General features: G+C 42.9%; 1 protein-coding gene across 1 annotated transcript in view; it reads right to left on the minus strand.

The window, feature by feature from the left end:
* The window catches only part of map3k9 (mitogen-activated protein kinase kinase kinase 9), a 52254-nt gene extending 45010 nt beyond the window's left edge, over window positions 1–7244 (minus strand). The window contains exons 1-2 of the mRNA XM_014192389.3: window positions 6346–7244; window positions 643–860 (exon numbers count right to left, since the gene is read on the minus strand). Of these exons, the coding sequence (XP_014047864.1) occupies window positions 643–860; window positions 6346–6775 (648 nt within the window). The 5' untranslated portion in view covers window positions 6776–7244. The remainder of the gene's footprint in view (window positions 1–642; window positions 861–6345) is intronic.
* Between the last annotated feature and the right edge of the window lie 7735 nt (window positions 7245–14979).

Consider the following 14979-nt stretch of genomic DNA (forward strand, 5'->3'; position numbering starts at 1 on the left):
CAGGATTCTTACCCCCAGTAGGGCCATGATATTGGGGTGGTGCAGCAAGATTCTTACCCCCAGTAGGGCCATGATATTGGGGTGAAACAGCAGGATTCTTACCCCCAGTAGGGCCATGATATTGGGGTGATATAGCAGGATTCTTACCCCCAGTAGGGCCATGATATTAGGGTGATATAGCAGGATTCTTACCCCCAGTAGGGCCATGATATTGGGGTGGTGCAGCAAGATTCTTACCCCCAGTAGGGCTATGACATTGGGGTGGTGCAGCAAGATTCTTACCCCCAGTAGGGCCATGACATTGGGGTGGTGCAGCAAGATTCTTACCCCCAGTAGGGCTATGACATTGGGGTGGTGCAGCAAGATTCTTACCCCCAGTAGGGCCATGATATTGAGGTGATACAGCAGGATTCTTACCCCCAGTAGGGCTATGACATTGGGGTGGTGCAGCAAGATTCTTACCCCCAGTAGGGCCATGATATTGGGGTGAAACAGCAGGATTCTTACCCCCAGTAGAGCCATGATAGTGGGGTGAAACAGCAGGATTCTTACCCCCAGTAGGGCCATGATATTGGGGTGGTGCAGCAAGATTCTTACCCCCAGTAGGGCCATGATATTGGGGTGATACAGCAGGATTCTTACCCCCAGTAGGGCCATGATGTTGGGGTGGTGCAGCATTGCAAACAGCTTAGCCTCCTGACGAACGCTCTCTAGGATCTGTCCCTCCTCCTCATCGGGGTCGCGCCTCGCAGCCTTCACCGCCACTTCCGCCCCCCGCCACATGGCACGGTACACCTTCCCAAAACCACCGACCCCGATGATCTCCTCCAGGGTCAGCTCCGAGAAGTCAACCTCCAGAACTGAAGGAGAGAGGGAACAGGGTATGAGAAGGAACAGGGCATGAGAAGGAACAGGGTATGAAGGAACAGGGTATGATGGAACAGGGCATGATGGAACAGGGCATGAGAAGGAACAGGGTATGAGAAGGAACAGGGCATGAGAAGGAACAGGGTATGAAGGAACAGGGTATGATGGAACAGGGTATGAAGGAACAGGGCATGAGAAGGAACAAGGCATGAGAAGGAACAGGGTATGAAGGAACAGGGTATGAAGGAACAGGGTATGAAGGAACAGGGCATGAGAAGGAACAGGGCATGAGAAGGAACAGGGCATGAGAAGGAACAGTGTATGAAGGAACAGGGCATGAAGGAACAGGGCATGAGAAGGAACAGGGTATGAGAAGGAACAGGGTATGAAGGAACAGGGTATGAAGGAACAGGGCATGAGAAGGAACAGGGTATGAGAAGGAACAGGGTATGAAGGAACAGGGTATGAAGGAACAAAGGAACAGGGTATGAAGGAATAGGGTATGAAGGAACAGGGTATGAAGTAACGGGGTATGAGAAGGAACAGGATATGAGAGGGAACAGGGGTACGGAGAAAGAGGACAGAGAGTGAGCAATGACAGACAAAAGGTAATGTAGATATAACAGGCTACAGATAAAAGATAATGTAGATATAACAGGCTACAGATAAAAGGTAATGTAGATATAACAGGCTACAGATAAAAGATAATGTAGATATAACAGGCTACAGACAAAAGGTAATGTAGATATAACAGGCTACAGATAAAAGATAATGTAGATATAACAGGCTACAGACAAAAGATAATGTAGATATAACAGGCTACAGAACAAAAAGTGATTTTGGAATATATAGAGTGATATGAACAGGCCACAGAGACCCTGTTAAATTAAAAAACCCTCAAAGTTCCAGAATGGGCAGCCATGTTGGTGAGGGAGAAATCCAAACCAGTCTAATTGGAATGAATGACAGTAGAGGCAGAATCCTGATTTTTACCTAAGCAAGAGAACAAAAGTATGGATACATCAAAAAACGTGTAATAATACCTATTGTCAACCTACAATATTGTCATAAATTATGAATACAGTTTAAACAGGTTTTTATACCAGTTTTATATATAAATAGCCTCTAAAAATATCTGTAAACAGACTAGTTTTTGTTGTCTTGGAAAGCTGTGAGTCCTATTATATGATACATTATCAGTACAACTGGTCTGTCCTCTCATCAACTGATGTCAACCAGTGTATTGATGTGGATTGACTGTATTGTTTCAGTGGAATGTTGGCATATTGTGAGTTAATGGAAAACATGTATAGAATCATTCCTGTAAAACCGGCAGGCTAGCTAACACACATACAGTGTAGATAAAGTCTTCAAATTCATTATTTTACACAATATCTCATCACAGCACTGTCTGGCCATGGTTGACCTAACAACCCTGACCAAAATGTCTGCCCTTTATTGCATCATAAGAAGGTTCATGTCCATTCTAGAATTCAAACTCCTAATTCTATGGAACAGACACTCCTGTCCACCACTGAGACGAGATCATGAGGACGAACAGGGTGTAAAGGATATAGAGATGACAGGAACAGGGTGGGACAGAGAACTTACATACAACATAGATAGGACAGAGAGAGTCAACCTCTAGAACTGAAAGGAGAGAAGGAGGAACAGAGACCTATACTAGTATACAGTAGGACAGAGAGAGAGAAACAGGGATACCAAGAGACAATATTGGACAGAGAGAGAGAAACAGGGGTACCAAGATACAATATTGGACAGAGAGAGAGAAACAGGGATACCAAGAGACAATATTGGACACCAATGCACCTAGCCTGGTTCCAGGTCTGTTTGTGCTATCATATCAACTCCTTGCCGACATGACAAGGAGTGGCAAGTGGCATGATGGCACAAACAGACTGGTACCCAGGCTACAATGCACCAGGAAATCATGAAGGTTGAGACTTAGGTCTCTATTCAGTCTGTAAAGCTGAAGACTTAGGGCTCTATTCAGTCTGTAAAGCTGAAGACTTAAGTCTCTATTCAGTCTGTAAAGCTGAAGACTTAGGGCTCTATTCAGTCTGTAAAGCTGAAGACTTAGGGCTCTATTCAGTCTGTAAAGCTGAAGACTTAGGGCTCTATTCAGTCTGTAAAGCTGAAGCGTTACAGATTCTGAGATAGAAATGTAAGTGAGCCCGACATCTGCAGCGTTTACCATGAGTGCTGCCTCCGCTAAAGAGGGAAAACTGACTTTAAATTTCAATCATGTTGTAAAGCTGAACTTCCACGATGCGGATTGAATAGAGCCCTTGTCACGCCCTGACCGTAGAGAGCATGTTTATTTCTCTATTTGGTTAGGTCAGGGTGTGATTTGGGTGGGCATTCTAGATGATATATTTCTATGTTGGCCTGATATGGTTCCCAATCAGAGGCAGCTGTCTTTCGTTGTCTCTGATTGGGGATCATATTTAGGTAGCCTTTTCCCACTGTTTTTTTTGGGGGGGGGATCTTGTTTTTGTTCGGTACTGTGTAGCCTGCAGAACTTCACGTTAATGTTTTTTTTTGTATTTTGTTATTTTGACGGTGTTCATTTTTAATAAAGGAAAATGTTCACCTACCACGCTGCACCTTGGTCTCCTTCTTACGACGAACTTTACAGTCCTTTAACTGTTCTCGTTAGTTGACGCACTACTTCTCCATATACAATAGAGTCTGTGGGTGATGTAGGTACTGTATGTTGGTGGTAAAACGTTGACATTGTGAATCACTAACAGTCTGCTAAGCAGCCTGACTGACCTTGATAAATATTTCACTAGAGATGTTGTACAGTACGTGATGTGAAAGTAGGCCAGCAGCCATGCTGCCTCTGAAACATGGAGGATGGGTCCCAAACCATACCCTATCACCCATGTAGTGCACTACTTTTGACCAGGTCCCATAGGGCTCTAGTTAAAAAGTAGTGCACTATATAGGGAATACCCAGAAAACCGGGAACATTCCCCAACATCTGTAACAACCACCTCAGAACATTCCCCAACATCTGTAACAACCATCTCAGAACATTCCACAACATCTGTAACAACCACCTCAGAACATTCCCCAACATCTGTAACAACCATCTCAGAACATTCCACAACATCTGTAACAACCACCTCAGAACATTCCCCAACATCTGTAACAACCATCTCAGAACATTCCACAACATCTGTAACAACCACCTCAGAACATTCCCCAACATCTGTAACAACCATCTCAGAACATTCCACAACATCTGTAACAACCATCTCAGAACATTCCCCAACATCTGTAACAACCACCTCAGAACATTCCCCAACATCTGTAACAACCATCTCAGAACATTCCCCAACATCTGTAACAACCACCTCAGAACATTCCCCAACATCTGTAACAACCACCTCAGAACATTCCCCAACATCTGTAACAACCACCTCAGATCATTCCACAACATCTGGGAATTCTCCAGCTTCAGACCTAAGACACAGACCACAGAGGTACAGTATATCTAAGACCACAGAGTAACAGTATATCTAAGAGACAGACTACAGAGTAACAGTATATCTAAGACCACAGAGTAACAGTATATCTAAGACACAGACTACAGAGTAACAGTATATCTAAGAGACAGACTACAGAGTAACAGTATATCTAAGACACAGACTACAGAGTAACAGTATATCTAAGACCACAGAGTAACAGTATATCTAAGACACAGACTACAGAGTAACAGTATATCTAAGACACAGACTACAGAGTAACAGTATATCTAAGACACAGACTACAGAGTAACAGTATATCCAAGACACAGACTACAGAGTAACAGTATATCTAAGACACAGACTACAGAGTAACAGTATATCTAAGACACAGACTACAGAGTAACAGTATATCTAAGACCACAGAGGTACAGTATATCTAAGAGACAGACTACAGAGTAACAGTATATCTACGACACAGACTACAGAGTAACAGTATATCTAAGACACAGACTACAGAGTAACAGTATATCTAAGACACAGACTACAGAGTAACAGTATATCTAACATACAGACTACAGAGTAACAGTATATCTAAGACACAGACTACAGAGTAACAGTATATCTAAGATACAGACTACAGAGTAACAGTATATCTAAGACCACAGAGGTACAGTATATCTAAGACACAGACCACAGAGTAACAGTATATCTAAGATACAGACTACAGAGTAACAGTATATCTAAGACACAGACTACAGAGTAACAGTATATCTAAGACCACAGAGTAACAGTATATCTAAGACACAGACTACAGAGTAACAGTATATCTAAGACACAGACTACAGAGTAACAGTATATCTAAGATACAGACTACAGAGTAACAGTATATCTAAGACCACAGAGTAACAGTATATCTAAGATACAGACTACAGAGTAACAGTATATCTAAGACACAGACTACAGAGTAACAGTATATCTAAGACACAGACTACAGAGTAACAGTATATCTAAGACACAGACTACAGAGTAACAGTATATCTAAGACACAGACTACAGAGTAACAGTATATCTAAGATACAGACTACAGAGTAACAGTATATTTATATTTATTTTGTCGATAAATAATTTTCTAAAAACAAAAAGTATCATTTTGATACACAGCTTTAATAGAGTTAAAGGTTACCAAAGGCCACATCTCCATGTTATACAACTGTTGTTTACAGAGTTGTAACACATCTCTGAACACCTGTGTTGTAAACGGAAGACACACTACAAACATGTTGTCACTGAAAGATACTGTCTGCTGCAACTGTGTTAAAACCAGTTAAAACAGTGAACAGTTAAGTGTGTTTTTAGCATTTGCGTTTTTTTGGTTTGTTTTTTGTTGTTGATGTGATATGAAAGTAGTGGGATTTATGTTTCTAGAACCGTACCGCAGTTGAGAATCGATTCAAGTTTTAGATGGAGTATTTTGACCGTTTTTTGGCTTCCACAACCAATTTTCTTTTGAAACAGAACATGTAAGGTCCTTGGACTAAGGAGTGACGTTAGGCCCCTCTAGTCCAATACTAGACTAGCTCAGCATAGCGGTACGTACCAGTGATGCTTTCAAAGCTGTACGTACAGAGGGAAGAGCCGAGCGGCCCTGATAGGATGCTAAGCGGGGTGTGTTGTACTGATAGTTACCTACAGTCTATGGTGCAGGCTCAAGGCCTTGTTTGACAGAGAGAATATATAATACGCCAGTCATTATAACGGTCTACCAGCTACAGAGTCTAGACTGCCCGGTAGATAGATTGTAGCCTATTGCACAGAGATGACATAGCAGTAAACCTACAGAGTGTGGGGGGGGGGGTTATTGTCCGAGTGGCCAGATAACCGGGATAAAACGTGCAGGACAATGAAACATTGTAACATTGAACATGAGCGATAGCGACAACCTCTGGTATGCAGACGGTGGGCTGCTATAATAGATACTCACGGTGTAGTGAAGGCACGGCGTAATCAGAATATTCCTTCACCGACGTGTCTCTGTCCCGTATTTTCTCAGAGATTCCATTCCCAATACTGACATAATTACTGGGGAAAATGCCAACGCGATCTTCGATCAGCCCCGTCCACCAGCCCTCGTCCCCGGACACTAACGAGTCCTTCGACAGCACCTCCACCAGGTCACCCTTCCGCAGGCTGAGCTCGTCTTCCGCCCCAGCATCATAGTCGAACACAGCGGTCCAGTAGCCTGAGAGGTCCGGTCCTCCTGGGCCGCTAGCAGGAGCATCAACGCCGACGATCCCGGCGACAGTGTCATTCTCCGGCCAGCAAAACGCTTCAGTTTCCAACCCATCAGGAGAAGAGACGTACCTTCTGCTGGGACTCAGGCTGTTGTCAAAAGCGGGTTTGGAGGCATCCATTGAAGCGATCCATAGGGGCAACCTGGTCCTGGATTACAGGGTGCAGTTTGCGGAGCTCGTAGCCAACACCTGCACGCACCGGGACACGAGGGATGGTGGCAGCACCTTGGGTACAAAGCCACCCCGGCCACCGTGAGAGCTAAGCAGCCTAGTGGGCTAATCCCGGTGAAGCGTCGCTGCTGCTGTTGAAAACAGCCCCACTCTGGTTGTTGCAGTATTCATTAATCTCTGTAGTGGGTACCTAGCTACCTGCAGGAGTAAATCAAGAATCACAATTCCCATTTAGGAAATGACCAATATTTTCCTCCTTTCTCAACCCTTTCCCACGTCCACTTTCCGTCGTTAATAATTCCCCTATTGCTGTGCATGCGCTATAAACCACCCTATGTCTTCTTATTCCCAGCCAGCCAAATGTGCCAACAGAGGAATCATGCCTCCTGTCTCCTACGATATGATTGGCGCACGTCTGCATCAATCACGTGTTTACCTTGATCCTATAGCTTCAGGTTGTGTGTTGGACTGAGGTTGTGTGTGTGTGTGTGTGTGTGTGTGTGTGTGTGTGTGTGTGTGTGTGTGTGTGTGTGTGTGTGTGTGTGTGTGTGTGTGACACAACCGTAATAGAAGTATGTTGTAGAAAACGCCTTTACCGTACAGTGGCAATATTATTAACAGGGTTACAACAAGGCAAACCCGCTACAAGATAAAGAGCAACTATAAAACATTCAGCACCATGGACAGCAACGTGTTCAACAGAAACAATGAGGTAGCGGTTTCAGCCGCACAGCAGTGGTCAGCGCTGTACCCACCCAGCCTGCTGTGCTGCTGTGCCATGCTCAACTCTGCTCGGTCGCTGAATTTACACGTCATAATGAGTAGGCTAGTTATTAAGAATGCAGTGCTATATGTAGATCGATGAGCCTCTCTGCCATGCATGCTTATTGGGTCTCATTCCCCTCCGCCTTTAATGTACAATTTTCAAATGCATAGAAAGTCATTTGTAGATTCTTTTTTTGAAATACAGACCTCTAACAGTGTGGGCTAACAGTGTAGGCTAACAGTGTAGGCTAACAGTGTAGGCTAACAGTTTAAGCTAACAGTGTAGGCTAACAGTGTAGGCTAACAGTGTAGGCTAACATTGTGGGCTAACAGTGTAGGCTAACAGTGTAGGCTAACATTGTGGGCTAACAGTGTAGGCTAACAGTGTAGGCTAACCGATTTAGGCTAACAGTGTAGGCTAACCGTTTAGGCTAACAGTGTAGGCTAACTGTTTAGGCTAACAGTGTGGGCTAACAGTGTAGGCTAACAGTGTGGGCTAACAGTGTGGGCTAACAGTGTAGGCTAACAGTGTGGGCTAACAGTGTAGGCTAACAGTGTAGGCCAACCGTTTAGGCTAACAGTGTAGGCTAACAGTGTAGGCTAACAGTTTAGGCTAACAGTGTGGGCTAACAGTGTAGGCTAACAGTGTAGGCTAACAGTGTAGAATAACCGTTTAGGCTAACAGTGTAGGCTAACTGTTTAGGCTAACAGTGTGGGCTAACAGTGTGGGCTAACAGTGTAGGCTAACAGTGTGGGCTAACAGTGTAGGCTAACAGTTTAGGCTAACAGTGTAGGCTAACAGTGTAGGCCAACCGTTTAGGCTAACAGTGTGGGCTAACAGTGTAGGCTAACAGTGTGGGCTAACAGTGTGGGCTAACAGTGTAGGCTAACAGTGTGGGCTAACAGTGTAGGCTAACAGTGTAGGCTAACCGTTTAGGCTAACAGTGTAGGCTAACTGTTTAGGCTAACAGTGTGGGCTAACAGTGTAGGCTAACAGTGTGGGCTAACAGTGTAGGCTAACAGCGTAGGCTAACAGTGTGGGCTAACATCATTTCCAATAGATCTACCATGTCTAAAAAAATGCACCATAGATCCAAACTAGGATTTTTCTAACTGTCTCTTTTATTATGTTGTTGACCAAAATCAAAACAATCTAAAATAAAAATTGGCATAAATTAATAAAATAAGTTAAGGTTAATTTCATGTATAATTCCCTGAAACAAAAATGAACAATCCAACTATTTGAAATATAAGTGACATTATGATTTTCACGCCCTGACCGTAGAGACCCTTATTATTCTCTATGTTTGGTTAGGTCAGGGTGCGACTCGGGTGGGAATATCTATGTTTTCTATTTCTTTGTTTTTGGGCCAGTATGGTTCCCAATCAGAGGCAGCTGTCTATCGTTGTCTCTGATTGGGAATCATACTTAGGCAGCCTGTTTTCTTCCTGTGTTTGTGGGAGGTTGTTTTCTGTTTAGCATCTGTTGCCTGACAGAACTGTACGTTTTCGTTTGTCGCCGTTTGTTATTTTGTTTGAGTGTGTTGTGATAATAAAGAAATCATGAACACTTACCACGCTGCGCTTTGGTTCACTTCTCCATCTAACGACGACCATTACAATGAGGGATAGCAAGGTGTGTGTTGTGACATTGAGGGATAGCAAGGTGTGTGTTGTGTTGTGTTGTAACATTATGAGAAGTAGCAAGGTGTGTGTTGTGTTGTTGTGACATTATGAGAAGTAGCAAGGTGTGTGTTGTGTTGTTGTGACATTATGAGGGATAGCAAGGTGTGTGTTGTGTTGTGTTGTAACATTATGAGAAGTAGCAAGGTGCGTGTTGTGTTGTTGTGACATTATGAGAAGTAGCAAGGTGCGTGTTGTGTTGTGGTGACATTATGAGGGGTAGCAAGGTGTGTGTTGTGACATTATGAGGGATAGCAAGGTGTGTGTTGTGTTGTGGTGACATTATGAGGAGTAGCAAGGTGTGTGTTGTGTTGTTGTGACATTATGAGGGGTAGCAAGGTGTGTGTTGTGTTGTTGTGACATTATGAGAAGTAGCAAGGTGCGTGTTGTGTTGTGGTGACATTATGAGGGGTAGCAAGGTGTGTGTTGTGTTGTTGTGACATTATGAGGGATAGCAAGGTGTGTGTTGTGTTGTGGTGACATTATGAGGAGTAGCAAGGTGTGTGTTGTGTTGTTGTGACATTATGAGGAGTAGCAAGGTGTGTGTTGTGTTGTAACATTATGAGTGGTAGCAAGGTGTGTGTTGTGTTGTGACATTATGAGGGGTAGCAAGGTGTGTGTTGTGTTGTGTTGTGACATTATGAGTGGTAGCAAGGTGCGTGTTGTGTTGTTGTGACATTATGAGGGGTAGCAAGGTGTGTGTTGTGTTGTGGTGACATTATGAGGAGTAGCAAGGTGTGTGTTGTGTTGTGGTGACATTATGAGTGGTAGCAAGGTGTGTGTTGTGTTGTTGTGACATTATGAGGGGTAGCAAGGTGTGTGTTGTGTTGTTGTGACATTATGAGGGGTAGCAAGGTGTGTGTTGTGTTGTTGTGACATTATGAGGAGTAGCAAGGTGTGTGTTGTGTTGTTGTGACATTATGAGGGGTAGCAAGGTGTGTGTTGTGTTGTGGTGACATTATGAGTGGTAGCAAGGTGTGTGTTGTGTTGTTGTGACATTATGAGGGGTAGCAAGGTGTGTGTTGTGTTGTGGTGACATTATGAGTGGTAGCAAGGTGTGTGTTGTGTTGTGGTGACATTATGAGGGGTAGCAAGGTGTGTGTTGTGTTGTGGTGACATTATGAGGAGTAGCAAGGTGTGTGTTGTGTTGTTGTGACATTATGAGGAGTAGCAAGGTGTGTGTTGTGTTGTTGTGACATTATGAGGAGTAGCAAGGTGTGTGTTGTGTTGTTGTGACATTATGAGGGGTAGCAAGGTGTGTGTTGTAACATTATGAGGGGTAGCAAGGTGTGTGTTGTGTTGTTGTGACATTATGAGTGGTAGCAAGGTGTGTGTTGTGTTGTGGTGACATTATGAGGGGTAGCAAGGTGTGTGTTGTGTTGTGGTGACATTATGAGGGGTAGCAAGGTGTGTGTTGTGTTGTTGTAACATTATGAGAAGTAGCAAGGTGTGTGTTGTGTTGTGACATTATGAGGGGTAGCAAGGTGTGTGTTGTGTTGTGACATTATGAGGAGTAGCAAGGTGTGTGTTGTGTTGTTGTGACATTATGAGAAGTAGCAAGGTGCGTGTTGTGTTGTTGTGACATTATGAGGGGTAGCAAGGTGTGTGTTGTGTTGTGGTGACATTATGAGGGGTAGCAAGGTGTGTGTTGTGTTGTGGTGACATTATGAGGAGTAGCAAGGTGTGTGTTGTGTTGTGGTGACATTATGAGGGGTAGCAAGGTGTGTGTTGTGTTGTTGTGACATTATGAGGAGTAGCAAGGTGTGTGTTGTGTTGTGGTGACATTATGAGTGGTAGCAAGGTGTGTGTTGTGTTGTTGTGACATTATGAGGGGTAGCAAGGTGTGTGTTGTGTTGTGGTGACATTATGAGTGGTAGCAAGGTGTGTGTTGTGTTGTTGTAACATTATGAGGGGTAGCAAGGTGTGTGTTGTGTTGTGACATTATGAGGGGTAGCAAGGTGTGTGTTGTGTTGTTGTGACATTATGAGGAGTAGCAAGGTGTGTGTTGTGTTGTTGTGACATTATGAGAAGTAGCAAGGTGCGTGTTGTGTTGTTGTGACATTATGAGGGGTAGCAAGGTGTGTGTTGTGTTGTTGTGACATTATGAGGGGTAGCAAGGTGTGTGTTGTGTTGTTGTGACATTATGAGGGGTAGCAAGGTGTGTGTTGTGTTGTTGTGACATTATGAGGAGTAGCAAGGTGTGTGTTGTGTTGTTGTGACATTATGAGAAGTAGCAAGGTGCGTGTTGTGTTGTTGTGACATTATGAGGGGTAGCAAGGTGTGTGTTGTGTTGTGGTGACATTATGAGGGGTAGCAAGGTGTGTGTTGTGTTGTTGTGACATTATGAGGAGTAGCAAGGTGTGTGTTGTGTTGTGGTGACATTATGAGGGGTAGCAAGGTGTGTGTTGTGTTGTTGTGACATTATGAGGAGTAGCAAGGTGTGTGTTGTGTTGTTGTGACATTATGAGGAGTAGCAAGGTGTGTGTTGTAACATTATGAGGGGTAGCAAGGTGTGTGTTGTGTTGTGTTGTGACATTATGAGAAGTAGCAAGGTGTGTGTTGTGTTGTTGTGACATTATGAGGAGTAGCAAGGTGTGTGTTGTAACATTATGAGGGGTAGCAAGGTGTGTGTCGTGTTGTTTTGACATGAGGAGATAGTAAGGTGTTTGGGGTGTTGTGTTGTTGTGACATTATGAGGAGATAGCAAGGGCCCTACTGAATATTCATTAGTAGTGCACTAAATAGGGAATAGGGTGCCATGTGGGATGTACATGTCTTCTCTATCTTACCGTCAAAGATATACAGTAGAGCCCCGTCAACCGTTAAACCTGTATAGCAGCTTTGATTGAATTCCATCCAGTTTGGTCATGACACCTATGTTGTGATAAGACACGGCCAATAGGACGCTCCGGACAGGTCACATAGACGTTCACATCGATCCTCATTGACATATCAAACGTTTCCATGGATACCAGCTCAGGTCAAGTCTGAGTGAACCAAAGTGTCAAAAAGCATTAGAGTGAATATCAACCAAGCCTCTCACACCAGTCAGTTTAACTTTACAGTCATTAACCAAGCCTCTCACACCAGTCAGTTTAACTTTACAGTCATTAACCAAGCCTCTCACACCAGTCAGTTTAACTTTACAGTCATTAACCAAGCCTCTCACACCAGTCAGTTTAACTTTACAGTCATTAACCAAGCCTCTCACACCAGTCAGTTTAACTTTACAGTCATTAACCAAGCCTCTCACACCAGTCAGTTTAACTTTACAGTCATTAACCAAGCCTCTCACACCAGTCAGTTTAACTTTACAGTCATTAACCAAGCCTCTCACACCAGTCAGGTTAACTTTACAGTCATTAACCAAGCCTCTCACACCAGTCAGTTTAACTTTACAGTCATTAACCAAGCCTCTCACACCAGTCAGTTTAACTTTACAGTCATTAACCAAGCCTCTCACACCAGTCAGTTTAACTTTACAGTCATTAACCAAGCCTCTCACACCAGTCATGGTAGACATCTTAACAGTACAGTCATGGTAGACATCTTAACAGTACAGTCATGGTAGACATCTTAACAGTACAGTCATGGTAGACATCTTAACAGTACAGTCATGGTAGTCTTACTGGATCTTGTTGGTACATGGTTTCCACTCTGCTTGTTGCTGGTCCATGTTATTATTGGTTATGATTATATGTGATGGGTTCATCCCCTTTATAGGGTGTGTTTGGTTGTGTCACCTTAATAACACAGTCCCAAATGGAAACCTATTCCCTTTATAGTGCCCTACTGTTGACCAGAGTCCTTTACAGTATAGTGCCCTACTGTTGACCTTTACAGTATAGTGCCCTACTGTTGACCAGAGTCCTTTACAGTATAGTGCCCTACTGTTGACCAGAGTCCTTTACAGTATAGTGCCCTACTGTTGACCTTTACAGTATAGTGCCCTACTGTTGACCAGAGTCCTTTACAGTATAGTGCCCTACTGTTGACCAGAGTCCTTTACAGTATAGTGCCCTACTGTTGACCAGAGTCCTTTACAGTATAGTGCCCTACTGTTGACCTTTACAGTATAGTGCCCTACTGTTGACCTTTACAGTATAGTGCCCTACTGTTGACCAGAGTCCTTTACAGTATAGTGCCCTACTGTTGACCAGAGTCCTTTACAGTATAGTGCCCTACTGTTGACCTTTACAGTATAGTGCCCTACTGTTGACCAGAGTCCTTTACAGTATAGTGCCCTACTGTTGACCTTTACAGTATAGTGCCCTACTGTTGACCAGAGTCCTTTACAGTATAGTGCCCTACTGTTGACCAGAGTCCTTTACAGTATAGTGCCCTACTGTTGACCAGAGTCCTTTACAGTATTGTGCCCTACTGTTGACCAGAGTCCTTTACAGTATAGTGCCCTACTGTTGACCTTTACAGTATAGTGCCCTACTGTTGACCAGAGTCCTTTAGAGTATAGTGCCCTACTGTTGACCAGAGTCCTTTACAGTATAGTGCCCTACTGTTGACCAGAGTCCTTTACAGTATAGTGCCCTACTGTTGACCTTTACAGTATAGTGCCCTACTGTTGACCTTTACAGTATAGTGCCCTACTGTTGACCAGAGTCCTTTACAGTATAGTGCCCTACTGTTGACCAGAGAGCTTAAGGCCCAGCTACAGTGAGATGGACATGGTAGGAAAATGTCAATTCATGGGATTGTTTTTTAATTTTTATCAGTAGCAAAATTAATAACGTCTATATTAAATCTATATTAAAGTTTTTGTTAAATATATTATTAACGTCTATTTGATATCCTAGGACATCAGTAGAGATCATGTCTTTTTAAATATTTGTAAAATCAAATCACAATGTGAAATAAAAGTTTATTTCAAAGTTGCCATACATACTGTTACATCAATGCTGATTCAAAAAAGAAACAACTTTAAGATTTTGTTACAAATATGGTGATTTATAATAAATATGGTGATTTATAATAAATATTCAAACAAAACAAATCCACCTCCTCTGACCTGCATTATGAGATTACACAACAACAATAAAAAAAATTACGCTTTTGAGAAATGTGATCTTGAATTTCTAATATGTCTATTTTTTTTAAATACTGTTTCTGACCTCTGCAAAATCCAGTGTAATCTGGTGATTACAACACAGGGCATACTGTAGATAGTTATGGAATAGTTGTGTATTATGGAGGTCTGTCTGTTGTCTTGCAAAGAACCAATAGGTGACATGCTCTCAAAGACCCGTCCTGCACCTTTCACTTCAGACATTAATATTTAACCAATTACAATTCTTTTGATATAAAGAAAATCCATTAAAATGTGTTCTTATCGCCTTTGCATTAGTGATAATGACAACATTCTGGTGTAAAACAACAAACTGTGTGGCCCAACTATGTCTAAAAAAAAAAAAAACATCTCTTAGTGATCTGACTTTAAAATGACACTGTTTCACTTCCTGCACCTGTACAGTATCTGGTAATTGTAGTTTTTCTTTTAAGACTTGTAGTTTGAAGACAAAGTAAGCGATGGAAGCTCTACAGAACAGCATGTTGAGTGAAAGAGACACGGGGTATGTACATGGTAGTCATTTAGCAGACACTCTTATCCAGAGAGACTTACAGTAGTGTGCATACATTTTCCATACTTTTGGAAATTAAACTCACAAACCCTGCTGTTGCAAGCGCCATTC

Source organism: Salmo salar, chromosome 01 (assembly GCF_965601325.2).
Source record: "Salmo salar chromosome 01, fSalSal1, whole genome shotgun sequence".
Lineage (NCBI taxonomy): Eukaryota > Metazoa > Chordata > Actinopteri > Salmoniformes > Salmonidae > Salmo > Salmo salar.